The sequence below is a fragment of the Cydia amplana genome, chromosome 24 (genome assembly GCF_948474715.1).
Source record: "Cydia amplana chromosome 24, ilCydAmpl1.1, whole genome shotgun sequence".
Lineage (NCBI taxonomy): Eukaryota > Metazoa > Arthropoda > Insecta > Lepidoptera > Tortricidae > Cydia > Cydia amplana.
Window position 1 is genome coordinate 6,035,217 of NC_086092.1, and position 24,438 is coordinate 6,059,654.

Here is a 24,438-nt window from a genome sequence, read left to right on the forward strand (position 1 = left end):
CCTTAATTTATACCTCATTTATGAATTGATAGAACATTTCATTATATTATATAAATAGAAACCTTGTGCTACTCATAATACGCAAATAATATTTAACTAAAAATAAAAGTGACAACCCTAAGCGCCAACGCAAGAGTAGGTAAATAACTTGCCGAGCGGCTTTAGATTCACTACTGTGTACTGTGGTACCGGTGCAGCAAGAAGTTACTCCGCTTCAGTGTTACGACAGTATACTAGGTATTATCACTAACATTAGATAGTATTTCCATCAGTTTGCTATGTAAATGAGATACCTGTATTGTGTTTTGGTACTTTTGGTTAGTGTATAGAGCGTTGAACCCCCGGGGAGGATTAGGTGTACCCACTGAACCACGCGGGGGTTACTGGACCATGCGCGAACTGTACCGATGTGGCAAGAAGTTACTCCACTTCATTGTTACAGTGTACTAGGCATGTTATATCACTAACATATTAGATAATTTCCATCAGTTGCTATGTAAATGAGATACCTGTATTATGTTTTGGTTAGTGTACAGAGCGTTGAATCCCCGGGGAGGATTAGGTGTACTCACTGAACCGCGCGGGGGTTACTGGACCATGCGCGAACTGTACCGGTGTGGCAAGAGGTTACTCCACTTCAGTGTTACAGACTTACAGTATACTAGGCATGTTATATCACTAACATTAGATAATTTCCATCAGTTACTATGTACATGAGATACTTCTATGGTGTTTTGGTGTGTGTATAGATCGTTGAACCCCCGGGGAGGATTAGGTGTACCCACTGAACCACGCGGGGGTTACTGGACCATGCGCGAACTGTAGGTACCGGCACGTACCGGTGCGGCAAGAAGTTACTCCGCTTCAGTGTTACGACAGTATACTAGGTATTATCACTAACATTAGATAGTATTTCCATCAGTTTGCTATGTAAATGAGATACCTGTATTGTGTATTGGTACTTTTGGTTAGTGTATAGAGCGTTGAACCCCCGGGGAGGATTAGGTGTACCCACTGAACCACGCGGGGGTTACTGGACCATGCGCGAACTGTACCGATGTGGCAAGAAGTTACTCCACTTCATTGTTACAGTATACTAGGCATGTTATATCACTAACATATTAGATAATTTCCATCAGTTGCTATGTAAATGAGATACCTGTATTATGTTTTGGTTAGTGTACAGAGCGTTGAATCCCCGGGGAGGATTAGGTGTACTCACTGAACTGCGCGGGGGTTACTGGACCATGCGCGAACTGTACCGGTGTGGCAAGAGGTTACTCCACTTCAGTGTTACAGACTTACAGTATACTAGGCATGTTATATCACTAACATTAGATAATTTCCATCAGTTGCTATGTAAATGAGAACCTGGGCGCCCTATTTGAGATGTACAACTGTCAGATTTCGCATCCACTTCAATTCAACAGTTGAATGAATCGCATGTTCATCAAGTGCGGATAATATCATTTGGTACAACCAATAATTCAACAAAAATCAACTTTGTTTTATTATTACTTTAAGGTTTATAATAGTTTGGTTTGGTTGTCACCTAACTGTGGATTGCTAATGTCAAATTTTTGACACAGGATTGTTCCGATTCAACGGGATTTCAACACGAGACGTCAAAAGTCGCTTGTCGAATGAGGCCCCTGTATTGTGTTTTAGTACTTTTGGTTAGTGTATAGAGCGTTGAACCCCCGGAGAGGATTAGATGTATCCACTGAACCGCGCGGGGGTTACTGGACCATGCGCGAAGTGTACCGGTGCGGCAAGAGGTTACTCCACTTCATTGTTACAGTATACTAGGCATGTTATATCACTAACATTAGATCATTTCTATCAGTTGCTATGTAAATGAGATACCTGTTTTGTGTTTTAGTACTTTTGGTTAGTGTATAGAACGTTGAACCCCCGGGGAGGATTAGGTGTACCCACTGAACCGCACGGGGGTTACTGGACCATACGCGAACCGTAGTGCGGAAAGAGGTTGTTCTACTTCAGTGTTACAGTATACTAGGCATGTTATATCACTAACATTAGATTATTTCCATCAGTTGCTATGTAAATGAGATACCTGTATTATGTATTGGTACTTTTGGTTAGTGTATAGAGCGTTGAACCCCCGGGAAGGATTAGGTGTAGCCACTGAACCGCACGGGGGTTACTGGACCATGCACGTACTGTACCGATGTGGCAAGAAGTTACTCCACTTCAGCGTTTCCGAGACTCGGCGAGAGACTTGACGATTGTGTACAGACGGCAATTCAACCGAATAATTCGGCCGAATACCGAATAATTACCGAATGTTCGGCATATCTCTAGTATAAAAAATGCACGCCGTCGAAATGACACAACGCATTACACAATCATGTTAATGAATGTTAATTCGCTCTCTCAATAGGGAGGGTCAAATGTTAAATAATGTTCACACAATGGCTCGTACCTACTCGGTTTTTTACATGTGTTACGAGGAATATATATGTGACGTTATCTATGTAAAGGGACCTTATTGTCGATGGCGGTTACGCCATTATTGACGATGCTCCGATATACCTAAATACAATGCCGCGCGACGCTGTGCGGCGTAAGCGCCATCGACAATAAGGTCCCTTTTCATAGATAATGCCCCATATACTGTTGCCATTTTATTAAATATTCCTACTTGATACCTATTATAAATGCGAAAGGAACTATGTCTGTCTGTTACCTCTTCACGCTTAAACCGCTGAACCGGCGGATAGAAGATAGTCGTCTATAAATGATATATATTTTTGTATTTTGAAACGAAGGAAACATATTTAACAATAACATTAAATTCGTTTGTTATGCCACTTTTTGTTTGTTGTTGTTGTTTTGTGTTTGTTTTTGTTTGTTGTTTTGTTTGTTTGTGTTTGTGTTGTTTTTGTTTGTTGTTGTTGTTTGTGTTTGTTAGGGTCTACCTGGAGGGTATAGTAGGTTAGGTACTTACGTACTTTTTAGTGTCATATTATGAGTAGGTAACCTAATTTCCTAACTGATCAGCAATAGTGTTGTGAAGTGAAGTGCACTATAGGTACAATATTTCATGCTCGTGACCTGACCATAAAGCTTTTGGGTAAAAGTAGATGGCCCATTTCGTGATACCACAACAATGTGACGATATTGATTCTGTCATGAACTGTAATAAACCGGCCAAGTGCGAGTCGGACTCGCGCACGAAGGGTTCCGTACTATTAACCAAAAAGCGGCAAATAAATCACGTTTGTTGTATGGGAGCCCCACTTAAATATGTATTTTATTTTGTTTTTTAGTATTTGTTGTTATAGCGGCAACAGAAATACATCATCTGTAAAAATTTCAACTGTCTAGCTATCACGGTTCATGAGATACAGCCAGGGGCCTTATTCGACAAGCGACGTTTGACGTATCGTGTTGAACTCCCGTTGAATCTGAACAATCCTGTGTCAAAATTTGACATTAGCAATCCACAGTTAGGTGACAACCAAACCAAACCATTATAAACCTTAAATAGTAATAAAACAAAGTTGATATTTGTTGAATTATTGGTTGTACCAAATGATATTATCCGCATTTGATGAACATGCGATTCATTCAACTGTTTAATTGAAGTGGACGCGAAATCTGACAGTTGTACAAGTCGAATAGGGGCCCTGGTGACCGACAGACGGACAGACCGGCAGACAGACAGACGGACAGCGGAGTGTTAGTAATAGGGTCCCGTTTTTACCCTTTGGGTACGGAACCCTAAAAAGTACCTACTTATAGGACTTTAAAGGGGCTAGGATGAGGCCGAAACTCTAGGCTATAACTGCGGAATTCGAATTACTAAATTGCGGGCATATCTCTCTCTTTTTATTCTTGCGGGCTCTTTTGCTTACTCCAGTAAAGGCTTAGAGTGACAGAGAAAGATGCCCGCAGTTTGCGAACTTCGAGAGGCATAGAAAGTAAGTTAGTTTACAATCTCGACAGCGTTTATGTCAGTGTCAAACTAGTGGTAGCCACACTGTATTAAGATAATACCTTATGGCGCTTAGGTACCGTAAAAGTGTAAAACTTTGCCCTATAACATAACTTTATTTTGCATGGGATTTTGAACAGCGCGCCAACCGGGACAAAACTCAAAATCCCATACAAAATTACACCGCAATCGCGTACACCTTCACGTCACGCTATCCAATGAAATCTACACTAGAGCCCGTACCATGAGTCACTGACAGTGTCAAAACTGACTTATATACGCTATCGAGAACGTAATTTACTTACTTTCTTAACATCTCGTTCGCACTAATATGCGAGTATGAGCGAGATGTATAGAAAGTAAATTACGTTCTCGATGGCGTTTATGTCAGTGCCAAACTGATGGTAGCAGCCGTACAGGGGTACAGTAGGTTTGATTCCCAACGGGCTCACACCTCGTCATACACAAATGTGTCAGATACGTAGGTATCTTACTAATAATAAGCCTCTTGACACAGTTTCACTTTTTGGACATGGGAAAATGATAAGAATCGTAGAAGGGTACAACTAAGCTATGGGAACGGTACACATTGTACATACTTTATTGTTATGAAAAATATCTAGCCGTAAACGTCACAAATTGCAATATATGTAGGTATTTATATCCTTTATCTTTCTGGTAAGTACCTTGTTGTACATTTTGCTGCATTTGTCACGCTCTTTTCACTCTCTCCTCTCATCTACTCAAAGGTTAACTGGAAGAGATCCCTTACTATTTTTTTGTTATTTTTAATATGTCTTTTTGTACAATAAAGAGTTTACTACTACTACTTACTATGTCACCGGCAAACTATTTTAAAACCTCTTATGTCCACATGGCTGCAATCTGCCATGACAATAGACACATGCCAGCCATGTCACTAGAGTTCAAAAAGCAACATGGAAACGGCCCCTAAAATATAGCATTATAAAGTAGAGCAACCTTCCCTCCTTCACGCATCACCTACGACACACAATATCCATACGAACGCACACATGCACGGGTGTAACAGGTGGGCACGCACACAGGTGCAAAGACGGGGTACAGGGGGTTTGGAAAAGGGGACAAAAGAGGATAAATTTACCGATATTTTTTCAAACTCGATGAGTTGTCTTGATGTTGTTGTTGATGGCAGTTGTCATTTCAATACAATTTTGCGAGATTTGGCGTTTTTAGGTTATAAATTACTAGCGACCCGCCCGGCTTCGCACGGGTTAACGAATTATACATAAACTTCCTCTTGAATCACTCTATCTATTAAAAAACCGCATCAAAATCCGTTGCGTAGTTTTAAAGATCTAAGCATACATAGGGACAGACAGACAGCGGGAAGCGACTTTGTTTTATACTATATAGTGATGATATGGAGATGACACCTGTCATCCTACCCATCGAATTTGAAAAATACTATAGCATAGTTGGTAGTAATTGCCTCCGAAGCAGGAGGTTCTGGGTTCGAATCCCATCCCCGGTAATTAATTGTAATCTGTTGATTTTTAGGGTTCCGTACCCAAAGGGTAAAAACGGGACCCTATTACTAAGACTCCGCTGTCCGTCCGTCCGTCCGTCCGTCTGTCACCAGGCTGTATCTCACGAACCGTGATAGCTAGACAGTTGAAATTTTCACAGATGATGTATTTCTGTTGCCGCTATAACAACAAATACTAAAAACAGAATAAAATAAAGATTTAAGTGGGGCTCCCATACAACAAACGTGATTTTTGACCGAAGTTAAGCAACGTCGGGCGGGGTCAGTACTTGGATGGGTGACCGTTTTTTTTGCTTGTTTTGCTCTATTTTTTGTTAATGGTGCGGAACCCTCCGTGCGCGAGTCCGACTCGCACTTGGCCGGTTTTTTCATAGGCCTCTCACTTCAGACGTTTTTATGTAGCTATGTAATTATTTTTATTGTTTCACATTGATTTTTCACATACTTAGCAAAAGATGGAAGACAAATGGAGCGCTTAACTTCCAGGAATATTAATTAAGTAAGTACACTTATTAAAAGGATTTTATTTATTTTAGAAAACATTCATACAGCCCGAAATTAAAAATATAATTAGGCAGGTAACTACCCTTATTTAACCAAATTCTGTAAACATTTGAGATAACATCCCTTACTTATTTCAATAAATGATATGCAATAGAGATACAAGGTCCTGCGATAGAGTTAAAAAAACTCAAATTATACAGTTATGCAAACATCACAGAATACGTTATGTTTTATAATTAATTAATTAATTAAGAATTGGTCACATTTTACAAATTATCGGTAAAGGTCTATCTAAAATAGAATGTTATTTATATTTTGTTTTAATCAAAAATATTGCACGTACTTAATCCTGTCAAAATTTACATCACACTGTATATCTTATCACTACTGGACTAAAACATATACGTAATCGACAAACTTATCTATGCACTCATATTTTAAAAATACAATCTTATTTCAATGCATCACGACTCAATTTCATACGACACCACAGCATTCTCCATTTTAGCACGTAAAGCACTGGCCATTATAACTTGGTCTTCCTTCCCGCTCTCTCTTCGTAGAAAAACAGAGAGAAAAGGGCGATTTTTATACAATTTCACAGACCAAGTTACAGCGGTTATGGTATGTTCCAATTTTGAAAATTCAATTTCGTATTCACATTTGTACCGCGAAGCGAAGAGGACGTTTCCCGCGTGAACTTTTGTTTTTAATTTTTACTTTTTTTTTGTGTTTTCGGTGGCCAGTGTCTTTATAGTTTTAAGAAGTTTTAGTGTTGGATTGTTTTTTATATTTTATTGTAAGTATTTTATATTCTATTGGTGTTTTGCAGTTAACACGTAAATAATAATTACTTCAACGTTTATTGCTGTTGTAGGTTATACAGGGTATTTAAAATTCAGTATTGCATATAGGAATCACGATTCGGTATTGCCCTAAAGATGTAAAGTCTAATTACCTATTTTTTTATGCAAGGGTTTCGAAATCATTGATTTTAATTAGACAAAATCATGACATTTTCTACCTAAAGATGTATTATTTTAATTTTTATTACACCAAATAAAAACTTTTCTTCTCTGAAAGAAAGGGATGGATGAGAGGGGAAGTAAATTAAATAATAGGTCGTAAATTATTATAATAGGTAAGTAGGTAACGCACATATACTCGGTCAACCGGATCTTGACAGTAGAAAAAGGCGGCAAATTTGAAAAATGTAGGCGCGAAGAGATATCGTCCCATAGAAAATTTGAATTTCGCGCCTCTTTTTACTGACAAGATTTGGTTGACCAGCTATATACTTAATTACGGCGAATCAGAATAAAAATCAGTACCTACCTAGCAGGTGGGGGGGGGGCTTTTTTCTGCATCTGACTGTACCTCGCTACTACCTATAAGTACCTATTGTACCTACTCATCGTTACCTAGGTAGTTTAGGTAGACTATATGACATTTTATTTATTTTATCCACAGTTTTATCACATAAAATCATTGACTAACCCAACAAAGATAGACTTATCTATCTTATCACCAGCTATCACTATGATAACAAATCATAGTCAACCTAATATATATCTTATAAACAGCTAAATTAAGTACATATTTGATTGGACGGTTTTGACAAAGAATTAGTTACATAGGTACCTATAAAGTATATTTTTGTTTTATCGTGTAATGTATTTTGTTTTTATCTTAACTAATTACAGAATTTGCGAAATATAAATGACCTTCAATGTCATGAAAGTAATCAAATCAGACATTTTTAGCGTCTGATACCTACTAATAATTTGTTCGGCGAATTTAGGGACTGGAGGCGAAGTTAGGGTATTTTAAAATCTTCTTCCTCGCGTTATCCCGGCATTTTGCCACGGCTAATGGGAGCCTGGGGTCCGCTTGGTAACTAATCCCAGGAATTAGCGTGGCCACTAGTTTTTACGAAAGCGACTGCCATCTGACCTTCCAACCCAGAGGGGAAACTAGGCCTTATTGGGATTAGTCCGGTTTCCTCACGATGTTTTCCTTCTTTATTTTAAAATATTATGTATTTTTTACTTTACAATTAAAATTACCCAATAAAATAACAATTGTTATTTTTTGGAAAAAAAGTAAGTGGTACCTACACTTTTTTCTGATATCCCCCGTATAGGGGCAAGACTGTCACTTTTTGTAATAAAGTGTATTCCAATAATTCCGAATGCCGAAAACCGTCAGATAATTTTGGAAAGGGACTCTTATTATGATAGTATTAAGTGTGAATTTCATCTGATTTTCGGAACTATCCGACATACGAAATCACCCAAATACACCCTACTTCACCTTACTAAGAATTTTTGCTAGACAAAGTTCGCAAAATTATTAACTTGCGTACACACAACTAAGTAGGTATTGTCCGTTTTTATATTGCTCAGTATTTGCTCAAGTGTTTTACTACTTTAGGTACATAGTAGAGAAGTGTGTCACATTTGCGAAATGCTTACATTTATTATAATAGGCGAAAGATAAGAATCCAAGAACATATTATGGTTTACTGAGTTTACACTGTGATATAAATTTTATTTTAACACACCTTATGTACCCTTATTACGTTCATGTATCGTAGGTACGATTTACTGTACATGTGGCCCTTTAAATTTTCGACATATTTGCGTAATGTGCTTATCATCGCACTAGTGCGGTAACACAGCCCCATATGTACTGTAAAAGTATCACTACATAGTATAAAATAAAACAAAGTCGCTTCCCGCTGTCTGTCTGTCCCTATGTATGCTTAGATCACGCAACGGATTTTGATGCGATTTTTTTAAATAGATAGAGTGATTCAAGAGGAATGTTTATGTATAATTTGTTAACCCGTGCGAAGCCGGGGCGGGTCGATAGTTTCTGATAAATAATGATCACCGTATTTTCGGTAACACCCCACCTGCTTCGTTTGGGGTTGGAACAGTTGTGGGGCCGTTGAAGACAGGTGCGTAATGCGTAGACGCGTTCCAATTTTAAAATTCGAAACCTGATTGAATATTGATCATCAGACACAACTCGAAGTTGAATTAAAATCAAGTTAAGATTTCGAAGTTTGCTGTTTACGGTGTTATAATTTGTAGAAAAACGTATCATTTGGTTTTATTTATTTCTTTATTGATAAAGTAATACATTTTACATGTCAATTAACTATTTACATTTCAATATAATATTAAAATAATTAATTTAAAGGGGTCCACTAATTATCAGTCGGCCGGACGATATCCGCCTGTCAGTTGTTTGGAACTCTCTGTTCTGACAGTTCGTCCAAAAAAAATAATAATCATGGAACCTACTCACAAAATTTCACGAGAATCGGTTGAGATTTGCGACCTGTAGAGAACATCCGGACATAGGGTATTTACGAAAGCATTTTTGCCCAAGCTAAAGCGGGGACCTTTACAGCTACCATCAGTTTGTCACTGACATAAACGCCGTCGAGAACGTAATTTACTTTCTATACATCTCGCTCGTACTCGCATATTTGTGCAAACGAGATGTATAGAAAGTAAATTACGTTCTCGATAGCGTAAATGTCAGTTTTGACACTGTCAGTGACTCATGGTACGGGCTCTTAGCTAGCTCGGTATATCATAGTTAGATACCAGTACGGTTACCATCAGTTTGTCACTGACATAAACGCCGTCGAGAACGTAATTTACTTTCTATACATCTCGCTCGCACTCGCATATTCGTGCACACGGGATGTATAGAAAGTAAATTACATTCTCGACGGCGTTTATGTCAGTGACAAACTGATGGTAACTGTACAGGTGTCTTGTATGTCTAGATGCAGGTCATAAAACCAGTTATTTTTTCCCACGGGGACGGTAAAGTTGACCTTTAGGGCGAGACCCTTATGGATCCAGTCCAGTGATTCTACTGACTTTTGCAACTTACATTACTTAGTAAACGCGCTGTTACTTAAGTTTGAGTGTGACTGATGTTGCCAGACACGTTTCTAAGCATATTTTTAAGGCCCAGAAGGTTCGTGTTATTTTCTCACTGAGCGCAAGCATAGACAAAGGAAAGCATCATCACTACATAGTATAAAACAAAGTCGCTTCCCGCTGTCTGACTGTACCTATGTATGCTTAATAGATCTTTAAAACTACGCAACGGATTTTGATGTGGTTTTTTTAATAGATAGAGTGATGCAAGAGGAAGGTTTATGTATAATTTTTTTAATCCGTGCTAAGCCGGGGCGGGTCGCTAGTTACATATATAGGTAATTTTGAGCCTAGGGGCTATTCATAAATTACGTCATTTCAAATTAGGGGGGGGGGTCTGGACATCGGATGATGGTAGCAAGACGTAGGAGGAAACGGGGTCATTCGAAGCATGATTTTTGGATGATTTTAGGGGGGAGGGTCCAAAAACCGTCAAAACTAGATGACGTAATTTATGAACAGCCCCCTAGCAGGAAACCAATCCAAGGAATCGCCACTACAGCCACTGAACGAATTGATTTGTACTATTGACTATTGTTTCTGTACACGCGACGTTACTATACCAAGAAAAAAATTAATTTATGGACAGCCCCCTATATGTGATAGGTGCACACCCAAACTTTAGATTTTAATTTATGCTACACAAAATGTATAGCCTAATGCTGTAATTAATGTTTACAGGTATTAAATAATGGATTTTCGGATAGACTTAACGTGAGCTACAAGAAAAACTGAACAAAATGGCGGAAAATGAGGGTCCTGTGGTTGTGGAAGACCTGCCGATCTCATTCCAGGTAAATTTCTAAATTTACGGTATCATCATCATCTTGGCCACAGCACCTTTGCAGATGATAGTTGCGGCACAGAATAAGTAATAGTACCTACTAAGTACAGAAGACTCACTCTCTAACAAAACGCGTCTGTTACGATCAGCACAGATATGGCCGCTAGGTGGCGACAGCGCCACGCGCGGCTTATGGCTTTCCCCAAAATTGGAGCCGGAACGGATTCCCGCATACTTTAATTACTTTAGGTAACTAGAATCGCTCTAAACTAACTTTGGACCGATATGAACAGAACAAAGTGAGCGAGTGTCATTATAAACGACAAAATTTCAAAGAAATTTGCGACTTTACGAATTTCTCCAAGTATACCTAAGTATTAACACTAGTAACTAGGTAGGTACAGTCGGCATCAGATATATCGGAGCGGTCAAGGCGTTCACAATATCTGAACACGCCTCTATTGTCAAGGCGTTAAAGTGCGTGTTCAGATATTTTTGAGCACATCGGTCGTTCCGATATATCTGATGGCGACTGTACTAATCAGTCGATTACACGCGTAATCATATAATCAATAATGAAATAATTACTGATAATGCGCGTTTGCAGTAGGAAATCCGGTAGTTATAACTTTCGTCTGTTATATCAATTAGAAACTGTTCAACATTACGATACAAGTGCGAAAAATAGGAAATTCGCAACGAGTGGCGATAAATTGTCTTACGAGTAAGTACCTACCTATCTGTCATTTTGCCTTTTGTATCGGAGCGTTCAAGTTACACACAAATATCTGAATTCTGAACACGCACGCACCCTAACGCCTTAACAATAGAGTCGTGTTCAGATATTTGTGAGCACCTTGATAAGATAAAGATAAGATAAGATAAAAGATAGTTTATTCAAGTAGGCATAATTACAATGCGCTTATGAACGTCAAATAAAGCTAGGTAGACCGGCTCCAACCCTACACCTCTGCCCCGAGAAGATTTAAATCCCCCCTCAATTGGAGGAGGGTATCCCAATATGGGACCGGCAACAAACTCGGCGGGACACATCTTTTCAAAAATAATTACATCTTATAATTAACATGCATTACGAGAAAATAAGGGAAAAAATACAATTTAAATTACTATAGAATTCATGCAATTATACACATAAGGTGTAATAGAAATTTGATTTAGAAAATATACATATGTACATGGAATCATACAAAATCGTAGCTCTTTCAGAAAACATATCAAATTCTTACAAAAGGAAAAGAAAATAAAGTTATTAAAAGAAATGGGAAAACATATTATATAAATCTGATTGATTATTATTAATTACCAACATATAATATTTGATGTGCTTTCCTGCTTACCTGAGCTGTGTCACCTATAACTCTATACATAATACAATGTTTTTAATTGCTACTACTTTTTATTAGTTAGTTTCTGGTTTGGACCATGCATGTTTGTCTGTCAAGTAGTCCTCGACTCTGTAATAAGCTTTTAACATCAATGACTTTTTTAAGTAATTCTTAAGAGCTGGAAAGGGTAATCTTAAAGCATTCTCAGGTAACTTGTTATAAAAATGAATGCATTGCCCAACGAATGACTTTTGTACTTTACGGACACGAAACTTTCTGATAGCAAGCTTATTTCTATTTCTAGTGTTAAAGTTATGGACATCAGAATTCTTAGTGAAGGAGTCTAGATTCTTAATAACATAAATAATACTATCATATATGTATTGGGAAGCTACAGTTAAAATATTAATTTCTTTGAAAAGTTCTCTTAATGATTCACGCGCTCTTAAGTTATATATAGAACGAATGGCTCTCTTTTGTAAGACAAATATAGTCTGTATGTCAGCTGCTTTGCCCCAAACCAGAATACCATATGACATTACACTATGAAAATAACTATAATAAACAAGGCGAGCTGTTTCAACATTAGTCAGTTGTCTAATTCTCCTCACGGCGTAAGCGGCCGAACTTAATTTGTTAGCTAGTGTTCCGATATGAGGACTCCATTGTAGATTTTTGTCCAATGTTAAACCAAGAAACAGAGCTTTATCTACCATCTCTAAGCATTCATTATTCAAAAGTATTTTAGTATCGACTGGTTTAACATTCGGCAAAGAAAATCTAATACATTTGGTTTTCTTAGCATTAAGAAGCAAATTGTTCATAGTAAACCAGTTAAGTACATTAACGAGTGTGCTGTTAATTACACTATAATCGGTAGATTTCCGATCAACCTTAAAAAGTAATGATGTGTCATCAGCAAAAAGAACTATTTCACAAAGATTTTCTACTATACATGGCAAATCATTTATATAAACCAAAAACAGGAATGGACCCAAAATAGAACCTTGCGGCACTCCTAATTGGACTACAGCTCCGCTAGACTGGGTTTTGTTTACAACAACTGTTTGGCCGCTCTAATATATCTCATGGCGATCTGTACCTATCGTGGGAAGATAAAACATAAGTATCTAATTGAGTCTCGAAAAGTTTTATGCGCCACATGCAATGCACCATCCCACTATTCCGGGGTTAACCGGTAAACTCTGGAGTTACCATGGTTACCAGTACAATTTGACACTGGGTTAACGGTTTAACCGCTTAACCCCGGGTTAGTGGGATGGCGCAAGTGGCCCTAAGTGACTTAACACTGTATTTAGCCATACGTCGCTTGGTTTATCACATTTAAGCCACTGTACCGTGAGTCATCCTTTATGCTAAAGGGTATGATAATACGACTAAGTTTAAAAACGCGTACTTGATTAAAAAACGTTCCGCTCTGTTGCCCCATTGGCTCACACCTGTGTCACAGAATAAATAATAGTACTAGGTACAGAAGGTTCACTCTCTAACAAAACGCGTCTATTACGACAGATATGACCGCTAGGTGGCGCAAGCGCGAGCAGGTGTCCGTTCCGTAGCGGTGCGCGGCAACTACTATGGCTAGACTAGACACCAAAATTGGTGTGGGCCGCATGTACTTGTGGCGACGCGACGAAATCGCGGAGTGAGCCACGTCTGCCTGTGTGTATTCGGGCTGGGCAAGCTGGGGCTCGTCGAGTTTTTAGGCAAGCCAGTGTAGCCTGAACTCCGAGCTAAGGTCTACCCAAAGCCTAAAAGGCGACTGTAATGGTTTAGTTAACGAATTGATCGTTAGATGGTGTTGTTCGTCGTCTCGTGAAAGATTAGAACTATTAGAACTTGCCACCTTTTTAGGTTTCCGTACCCGAAGGGTAAAAACGGGACCCTATCACTAAGACTCCTCTGTCTGTCCGTCTGTCTGTCACCGAGATCTCATGAACCGTGATAGCTAGACAGTTGAAATTATCACAGATGATGTATTTCTGTTGCTGCTATAACAACAAATACTAAAAACAGAATGAAATTAATATTTAAGTGGGGCTCCCATACAACAAATGTGATTAATTTGCGGTTTTTTGCGTAATGGTAGGGAGCCGTTCGTGCGCGAGTCCGACTCGCACTTGGCCGATTTTTGAACACCTGTCTGGACTGGACATACCTTTGTAACTTCACAAGTACAATCGTCACACACGAGGTCATCACACTAATCTCACCATTTGTTCCTAGGATACAGTTACGGTTTTAATCCAACACGCATCAGTTGTGGTTGTGACGTCACATCCGGCCTATTCAATATGGCGGCCGTGGTCCAATTCCTTTGCTTTATGGTATACAGTTCACTATTAATGTCTGTGAGGTTTTGAGTACGATTTCAATTATAGGGTAAACCGGAGACAATTGAAACACTTTTAGAATAATGGTTCCAGTACGGCTACCATCAGTTTGGCACTGACATAAACGCCGTCGAGATCGTAATTTACTTTCTTTACATCACGCTCGTACTCGCATATTTATGCAAACGAGATGTATAGAAAGTAAATTACGTTCTCGATAGCGGTATATGTAAGTTTTGACACTGTCAGTGACTCATGGTACGGGCTCAGGTTCAAAATTTAAAGGTAACCGAAACTGTACGTACCTACATGTGAAATAGTAAGTTAGAGTCTATTCGGAAAGAGAAGAGTCGTGGAATGTATTGGATACATTCCACGAATCTTCTCTTTCCGCACAGACTATTAATCTATAAGTATTAAACAAGTACGTATTTTTGGGGGTGAATTAACATTCACCCCCAAAAATTCATTAATATGAACGGTAAGAGCTGAAAATCCAGTTTTTCGTCAATGGTTACAAAAGTCGGAAAATTCGAAAATTTCGGGAAAATTTCACAGGTACCTAACAAAGGAAACTTTCATTGTGAAAATTTCGTTTTTACAAGGAACCCTTGGCGAGCAGCAAGCATGCTTTGCAAGGGTCCGTTTTTGCACCTAAATGCAGCTAGTGCACCTCAAAGTCAAACCAGCGACGCGCTTAGCATACTTATTACACACAATATGGACCGTTAGTTAGGCGACAATAGAAAATGTGTGCCTTTTCGGTTTAATTGTAGATAAATAGGTACTTACTTTCATTGGGAATAGAAGGGCTAGCTGTTGTTGTTCGATGACGATGTAATAAATACGTCGAAACCACAGAGCATTCACTAGACCACAACTAGACTTATATCGACCGGGATATGAACCGTGATTACCTTTTGTACCTATTGTTTTCGGGCTCTCGATATCCCCGATCACGGTTCATATCCCGGTCGATATAAGTCTAGTGAAACTAACCGTGAATCATTCAAAACTGTCACAGAGCATTCAACTAGTAGTATTATGCCTTTTGGGAAACGGTCGAAGTGGTAAAAACAAATCAAAAGTTAACGTCACAGAATTTAGGGTGTCCCAAAAATGCTTTGACAAAGATTTTAATAGACGTTTGTGTTCGTGTAACAAAGTTAGGCTAGGCTAACATTTTGAAAATAATACGTATTTTTAGTTAAATAGGTAATTGTAGTTTAAAGTTTAATGATAATTTTTAACAGACCCGTACTTGACAACGTTTTTTAAGTCGTCTTGTGAATAATTATTGTAGTGGTCACATTTGTATCGGAGAATACTTGATGAGTTTCTATATATAGTTACTCAAACCAAATTGTCAGTAAATAAGAACAATAAAAACTGTACTCATCCATTTTTTTTGGATGCTAGGACTGGTGTAAGACAAAGATAGTATGATTCTCTCTGTCTATGTTTGAAATGAGACAGTTCTTTGACTGCACGGTTATATTCACTGGTGAAGATCCACAGACATGTGAAGTCAATATAAATAATACATTGGAATTAATAATAAATTGGTTAAGTTGCAACAATCTACATATAAATTTAGAAAAAACTAAAATTATGAATTTTTACCAAAGAAAAAATAACATGATTAATAATATAACTGTGACATATAAGTACTTAATAGGGGTAATATTACTACCATGCCTGTTTAGCCCGTGAACAATATTATCTAAATAAATAATTAAATTAACTAAAACTAAACCTAATAAAAATAAAAAATAAAAAACCCTAAAACCTACCTTCTAACCCTAGGCCCCTCGGCAAGGTGCCCATCACGCAGGCAGCATTCCCGCGCTGTATAGCGATGGCAATCCTTTGCGCGAGAAAGCTGCCTGCGCGAGAGTCCCCTGTTGCCTCCCTTAACCGCTTACCAAGCTCCTTAAGGAGCCCACGCGCTCCTCTACCCCACGGTCCGAGTGTCTCGACGCCAAAAGCTACGAACTCGTAGTTGGCGCCGAGACAGCTGTATTTATGGGCCTTAGCTCGCTCTCGGGCGTCCGCCGCTGCCCCGGCATTTCTGCTGGTTGCTTGAATGTAGGACGCTGCCAACGTGTCGGCGCAGGTAGCGTCCCACACCAGCGCGCGGCCCATTCTCCATGGGATTAACGACATCCCGTCCGGGCGCTTGCCATCGTCCCGCGCGATCCGGGGCTCCAGAGCTGCGGGGACGCCGGCACTGACAAGAGCCCTTCTAAGGATGTCGTTGAGGGCAGCGTGGCGAGACAGGCGGCCGGCGCCCGAGGAGCAGGAAAGGCCGTGGTGGCCAAGCCTGTCCACTTGGGCCCCTCTTTGTTGTGTGGGTTTGGATGGCAAGCTTGGGCTCGGTCCAGCCAGCCAAGCATTCGTGGCCTCATTCAAACACGCGATCTCGCAGTTTGTAGCCGTGGAGGCTTTCAGGATTTTACCTGCGAGATCGGACGTGCTATGGATGGAGGACATGAATGCCGGCAAAGCGACATCTGAAATATTTCGAGTTCCCAAGCCGCCAAACCTTACCTGCTCGCTAAAATGAATGTTAAGGACGGTCTCAATTTGGCATTTTAGAATGGAGTCTAGGGTGTTCATTATATTGGGGAATTTCCAAATGGGACAGCAGTGACATATAATAATTATATAATTGAGGAAACTGATAATACGAAATTTTTAGGATTAAATTTAGATAATAAACTGACGTGGAAACCCCAGATTGACACTGTATGTAAAAAGTTAAATAGTTTTTCATATGCATTGTATAATTTAAATAAAGTTGTAAGTCAGACTGAGGTACTTACTGCCTATCACGCATATGTAACAGCTACATTGCGTTATGGTATCATGTTCTGGGGTAACTCAACTGAACGAGAATTGGTGTTTATGGCTCAAAAGAAGTGTCTGCGTTCTGCTTGTGGACTAAAGATACCTGACTCATGCAAGCCATATTTTATTAATTTGAAAATATTAACTGTGCCATGTTTATATATTTTTGAAATTGCTATATATGTCAAATTAAATATTAATCAATTTCCTGCTTATAATAGTGCGCGGCAGGGACACAAAATTTCATATCAGCAATCAAAAACAGCCTTGCGTGCAAAAAGTGTTTATGGCATGGCACCTAAATTGTATAATAAGCTGCCTAAATTAATAAAAGAATCCGAAATGCCTTTATTTAAGAAATTTTTGTTGGACTTTTTGGTACAAAATGCTTTTTACTCATTGAAAGAATTTTTAGACTATATGCCGCAGGTTTTATAGTATAATGTAGTGTTTAAATATCGTGACTGTATTACTTTTGCATGCTGCATGGTAGGTCATAAGAATCTAGTCATAGTTATAGGTAGTAGATATTCAATATTTCTATGCCTATTCAGGCAGGATGTGCTGTTCAAAAATTGTTTCCTTTTTTACATCTTTATTGTACCACATTCAAGAAATAAATAAATGATTATGATTATGATTATTAACTATATATTCTAAAGAAAATTCTAATGTTCCAGGTGAAATACCTCGGTCAGAGCGATGCTCGAGGGCTGTGGGGTATCAAACATACGAGGAAGCCCGTGGACCTGATGGTGGCTGCGGCTAAGGCTCTACCACCAGGTAATACTGTACACTCAGCAGCAGAAGTTGCTGAGCGGGCGAGGTGTTCAAAATTACTTTGACGCGCTCTTATCCTCCTAAGAATAAAGTCGCGTCAAGATCATTTTGAACACCTCGCCCGCTTAGCAACTATTGCTGCTGGCTGTACTTCTGAAGTCCAGATATTTTCCAGATAGTCTTAGGAGTAGGTATCCGTACAGATATATCTGTCAGAAAGACAGATCTGACATACAGATGCAGGGGTGCTAAGCTAAGGTAAACGCAGCTATTAACGACCCCTCGAAAAACTGCAGGTATTACCGATCTATTTAGGTAATTAGATGTATTTTCGATACCAGAACCATTTCAGCGGTAGGTAGGTAGACTTCTAGAAGCATTTGTTCCTTGGGTATCGGGTAGGTTAACGTTATTTTGAGTGGTGGTTCGAAAAAAAGATAAATTACGTCAATTACGGCGCGGGTAGCGTGGACGCAGGTTATGTAATACTGGCGCTTGTACTTTCAAGTAAGTACGTGACTTTTCTGCTTAAGACATTTATTGAAATAATTGACTACTGTACTTTACCTTTTATTACTAAATGTATCAATTCAATTATAAATTCTTGTTTTAACATCACACTTTATCTAAAAAATTACATTGAAAACCATAAAACTTTAAATTAAAATAGAACGGTGATAGCGTCACTACTTTTAGTTGTAGCAGCTATCAACGATCCGTAAGTCGGTAACGGCCACAACGTAATGTTTAATTTTTGCGTTATTTTATATTATTATAACATACCAACACAAGTATTTTTATGGATCCGAATAAACTCAAACAATTAGTCTTTTTAAAAATCTATTACCGACATACACTTCATCGTCTAGTTTTCTTATTTTAACGCTGTAAATTTACTTATTTTATCACCGATTCAAAGGAATCGGTAATAGTAGTAACTATAAGAAGCTATTACCGATCGTAGATATATAATTTAATTTTATACTTACTCTTGTGACACAATAGGTACCCATTATTATAAATACACACACTCAAACTGACACAGATCAATCTCCCCAAACTAAGCATAGCGTGAAAGTTCCTAGAAATTTTCGTTCATATTGGAAATATAAAATATTTACCTTATAAAATGTTAGAAATTTTTAAAATAATTGACTATGGAAACTATGTCACCACACCTGCCTATGTATATACATATATGTATAAATATATATATGAGTTTCACTGCTGGGCACATACTTTCTCTTATCAGCTTATCACGATCGGAAATAGCTGCTTAAAAATCGTTAATAGCTTCACAGCCATTATTATGGGTCGGCAATAGTAACAATCGACTCGGTAACTTTATAAATTAATTTTTACATCATAATCCTTTATTTAGGTACAGGTAGCTTTGTAATTACCTTTTATAAACATAATATTAGCATATCAAAATTGAAAAGTATATTTGAGGGCAACCTGTATACTTAAAAACTATGGTCGATTCTAAAATAGCCTTAAGGGGGGCGTTAATACCTGCATTTACCTTAATAGCGGACAAATTGTAAAAATGGCTTTTATTGCTACCCCAAAGCACCTTTAATTTATCCCACCAAAAACATTTTCCTGTAAAGACGAAACCCTAAGATCAGATCTCTTGTAGAGCCATGCTTCTAACTCTACAAGCCTTAACTTCACAAACTTTACACCTTAGTCAAAATATGTGGCTTGGCCGTTTCTATTAAGATAAAACTAGATCTAATTCAGATTGCCACGGTATACCTAGGTAATAACAGGTAATAAATCAAAATCCTCAATGTTTCCAGGTCAAATCCTCCCCATCGTGAAACTGGTGATCACAGTGGACGGCGTCCACCTGGAGAGCATCCACCACGGCCCCAAGCGGGACTTCGAGCACATGTCTGTCTTCTTCAACATCGAGTCCATCTCCTACGGCGTCCAGGACTTGGTCTACACGAGAGTGTTCTCTATGATCATCGTTAAAGACAACGCTGATGTCAAGGGCTTGAATCCCTTCGAATGTCACGCCTTCGTCTGTGAGTCTAGGTACGATCAACTGTTATTGTTTTCATATCAAAGAAGCATTTACCCGCACTCACTCCCTTTATCTCACTTTCGCTCTAATTCACTTACAAAAACTTACTTACATAGTCACACTAAGAGACACCCCACCCTAGTGGGCGTCTTTTGAGCGTCAGCGTCTAGTCAGCGCTATGGAAAGTCGGGTTGCTGCGCAGTTGCGTCGAGCAACAGACAAGAGGCATCTCTTACAGACTCTCACGTATTCATTCGCATTTAGTCACTTAAACTGAATCATCAGTAAATCGTTCACCAAGACCACAAGCGGGACTTCGAATACATGTCTGTCTTCTTCAACATCGAGTCCATCTCCTACGGCGTCCAGGACTTGGTTTACACGAGAGTGTTCTCTATGATCATCGTTAAAGACAACGCTGATGTCAAGGGCTTGAATCCCTTTGAATGTCATACCTTCGTCTGTGAGTAAGATCAACATGTTTACAATGAAAATTGTTGCCGAGTGACAATTAAAACAAACACAGGCCTCGACATATTAAATATTTACAATGAAATTTGTTGCCGAGTGACAATTAAAACAAACACAGGCTTATAATACCTACGTCTAGATATTAAAATTTAAACTAGATTCTAAAAATGGCCAGCGTTATACTTCCAACAGGATCTCAGAAACGGCTCTAACTATTTCGATGAAATGTGCCATTTGGGGGATTTCGGGCTTATCTCTGGGAAAATGTTAATTTTGGAGTTTTTATATGTTTTCCGAGCAAAGCTCGGTCTCCCAGATATTTTATTTTTATTTGTTAGCCTATTGTGTCCCACTGCTGGGCAAAGGCCTCCCTGTCTTTCTTCCACGCGTCTCGTTCTATGGCAATATTAGGCCAATCTTTCCGAAAGACGTCAATATCGTGCCGCCATCTCCTTTGACCTAATATACCTACCTGTTTCGATGTAATCCTATATCTGTTTATTTATTTTATTACCAGAAACTCGGCGAGGCGACTGACGTATGCGCTGGCAGCTGCTTTCCAGGACTACTCTAGACGGGTTAAGGAACTGCAGACCACTCCAGGTAAATAGAATAGACATAGGTAATTTATTACGCAAAAAGTTATTACAATCTTCTTCTTCTTTGCCTGCCCCTCAAATCAGAAATCAGAAATATTTATTGTATAAACTGTGTAGGTACAGGAAGTATAACTAGGTACATTTTTTGGCGAGTATCAACAGTTTTACCCTTTTCGGGCCCTCTTTCCAGTTTATCTGAGGTCGGGTCTCCTTGTATGCCTGCGCCAGATTGCCCTGTTCTGGCTTGTCTGCGTACTCAGCCAGCCTATTATGGATAGCTTTATCCATCTTTATCCACGTGATAAAATAACTGTCACTGTTTAACACCGTGGGAAAGAAAGTGACGGACACCGTTTTATCACGCTGTCACGTAGACAAGAACGACCATCATATCCGTACTGGTTCTCTTTCCGGATCTCTTTCTGCATGTCTGACCACCAGGTGTTGGGTGGTCTTCCCCTGCCTCGGGATTGGTTGGGTATATTTAGGGCCTTTTTAACGGAATGGTCATCATCACGTCTGAGGTTATGGCCATACCAGCGCAATCGACTTTCCTCTACTTTTTCAGCTATAGGTGCTACCTTAAACGATCCCCTAATAAATTCATTTCTGACCCTGTCCAATCGAGTCACTCCTCCTTTCCACGCAAAAAGTTCTTACAATCAAAGATGATAAACATTGGTAATCGCACTAGGCACGCCTGTATCGCGGCGAACAATAACATATTATGTTAGAACTAATTTTGCTTCAGCCGGTAAAAATATAAGATATAGGGTATGTGACTATTAGTGAAATCAGTTTCTTTTTTCGAACTGTCAAAACGATTCTGCTACTATGGAATTTATATAAAACACTAGCATGTGACGTCACAATCAAATTACCCACTCTTTATAGTTTTATACGGGTTTTAAAATAGAAATTGTGTCTAACAATAACTGCTGCCTACTTTTCTCTATTAATCTTTTGGTGCTTTATTTCATGCATGGTGTAAAATAATTTATTTTTAGTGTACTCAAAGTCTCAAATACCACATTATAAAAATTAAAAAAAAAGAAGAAACAAAGGAAGGAAGGAGAAAGTGCCACGAAATGGCCGCATCTCAGATAATGCTGGTGGCTCCCAGTGCTGGCCGCGTAGCCAACATGCCAATCGCTTACGCTCGTTCGAAACGCAACTGTCACTGTCGCACTAATATGGAAGAGCGATAGACACAAAGCGATTCGTTGTCGAAGTGATAGCTATTGTCAGCTTGGCTAGGCCTGTGCTTCCGATGAGACCGTCCGGTCTCACCCTAAAGCTTGTATCGTCTGTTGTTTTCACCGCACAACGGACAGTGTTAGCGCCACCCCACACTAGCGTCTCCCGAGCGTCGGCGTCTAGTCAACTCTATGGCTGCTGCTCGACGCAACGTTGGCGCAACTGCGCAGCGACGCCATTTCCCATAGCGCTGACTAGACGCCGACGCTCAAACACGCTTGTGTGAAGCAGAGGTTGAACATGATGATGATGCTTATATAGCAATTTAATTATTTGAATAGTAATTATCAAACTGCCCAATAGGTGATAGGCATTATGTAAAATGCCCGGGCAATTTATTTGATTAGTACCTAATTATCAAATTGCCCAATCGGTGATGTAGTGCCCGGAAAATTTAATAATTTAAATAGTAATTATCAAATTTCCCAATAGGTAAAGGGCATTATGTAAAAAAACCGGCCAAGTGCGAGTCGGACTCGCGCACGGAGGGTTCCGCACCATCAACAAAAAATAGAGCAAAACAAGCAAAAAAACGGTCACCCATCCAAGTACTGACCCCGCCCGACGTTGCTTAACTTCGGCCAAAAATCACGTTTGTTGTATGGGAGCCCCACTTAAATCTTTATTTTATTCTGTTTTTAGTATTTGTTGTTATAGCGGCAACAGAAATACATCATCTGTGAAAATTTCAACTGTCTAGCTATCACGGTTCGTGAGATACAGCCTGGTGCCAGACGGACGGACGGACGGACGGACGGACGGACAGCGGAGTCTTAGTAATAGGGTCCCGTTTTTACCCTTTGGGTACGGAACCCTAATTACCGGGCAATTTAATTAATTATCAAATTGCCATTTTCTGCCCGGGCACTATGAAAAATGCCCGATTTATCACTTGGTCCATGACATACCTACTTATATATGTCATTTGTTTTTTTTTTTTCAGAACTGGACGAGAGGCCCCCCAGCCTAAAAAAGCGGTTTGCGATCGACCTGCGGACGCCAGAAGAGATCGAGGCAGACTTGGAGACCGAAGCCTAAATCTGTCAGAACAAAACTTAATGTTCCGTCACACAGGCACTTTTCCGAGCGGGGCGTGAGCGTTTTATATGTAAACTAGTGACCCGCCCCGGCTTCGCACGGGTTAACAAATTATACATAAACCTTCCTCTTGAATCACCGCATCAAAATCCGTTGCGTAGTTTTAAAGATCTAAGCATACATAGGGACAGACAGACAGCGGGAAGCGACTTTGTTTTATACTATGTAGTGATAGTGAAGCGGCGCGCCTCGCTCACGCCCCGCCCGGAAAACGCGCCTGTGTGACAGAACCTTTATTTTCGCTTTGTAAACGTAAGAAGCCAGGTACCGCAAGCAAAAACACTTGAAAATTAATAGAATTCAACTGTAAAAGGTCGCTGCTCGCAGAGAGCCCAAAGAGAATTTGAAATAGAGGCAGATTGTCAAAGTAAATTTTTTTGTCACAGTAAAGTTACTGCCATCTTTAGATGTAATTTACTGTGACCACAAAATTTACTTTGACAATCTGCCTCTATTTCAAATTGTCCTTGCTATTAAGTATTAAGTACCTAGAAATCGATAAATATTTTAATCAAACTATACTCTTTCTAGTTCTGGATGAGTTTGATTTGTCAATAAAAGCACGCCAAAGTAATTGTAGTATTGCCAGTTGCCACCCAAATATGGTTCAAAATTAACCTCACATAATATATAATATGCCCATCACTGGCACTTTATGCGTATAGACGCTGTATAAATATGATTGTTTATATTTATTAGAATTTTAAGATTATAAATACCAAAACACACCGTTTGTGATTTAGCAAATAGTTTTAATTGTAGCGAACTGTATTTTTCTTAAGAATAAAATAAAGACGAAAGTACATATATTGATTCTGAGTTTTATTTTTCTCATTGTTAATTCCTTAGGTACAAACGAAGCCATTTTACAAGAAAATAGATTGCATTTGTTAACATTTGTTTTAT

The 24,438-nt window shown here is 39.1% G+C and overlaps 2 protein-coding genes across 2 annotated transcripts in view; one reads left to right on the forward strand and one right to left on the reverse strand.

The window, feature by feature from the left end:
- The window catches only part of LOC134659251 (U-scoloptoxin(01)-Cw1a-like), a 187,458-nt gene that overhangs the window by 61,567 nt on the left and 101,453 nt on the right, over nucleotides 1-24,438 (reverse strand). The gene's annotated exons all lie outside the window — the stretch shown is intronic.
- Nucleotides 6,513-23,499, forward strand: LOC134659246 (uncharacterized). The gene is made up of 6 exons (XM_063514890.1): nucleotides 6,513-6,792; nucleotides 10,640-10,752; nucleotides 17,973-18,075; nucleotides 19,878-20,118; nucleotides 21,096-21,181; nucleotides 23,378-23,499. Exons 2-6 carry the CDS (start codon nucleotides 10,699-10,701, stop codon nucleotides 23,470-23,472), a joined length of 579 nt encoding a protein of 192 aa, XP_063370960.1. The 5' UTR covers nucleotides 6,513-6,792; nucleotides 10,640-10,698; the 3' UTR covers nucleotides 23,473-23,499.

What these genes read in the sequence shown, in the direction of transcription:
- LOC134659246 (XM_063514890.1), top strand. Translation starts at nt 10,699, where the DNA reads ATGGCGGAAAATGAGGGTCCTGTGGTTGTGGAAGACCTGCCGATCTCA. An exon ending in ACCTGCCGATCTCATTCCAG is followed by an intron (nt 10,753 to 17,972) that starts GTAAATTTCTAA and finishes CTAATGTTCCAG; the next exon opens with GTGAAATACCTCGGTCAGAG. An exon ending in GGCTAAGGCTCTACCACCAG is followed by an intron (nt 18,076 to 19,877) that starts GTAATACTGTAC and finishes CAATGTTTCCAG; the next exon opens with GTCAAATCCTCCCCATCGTG.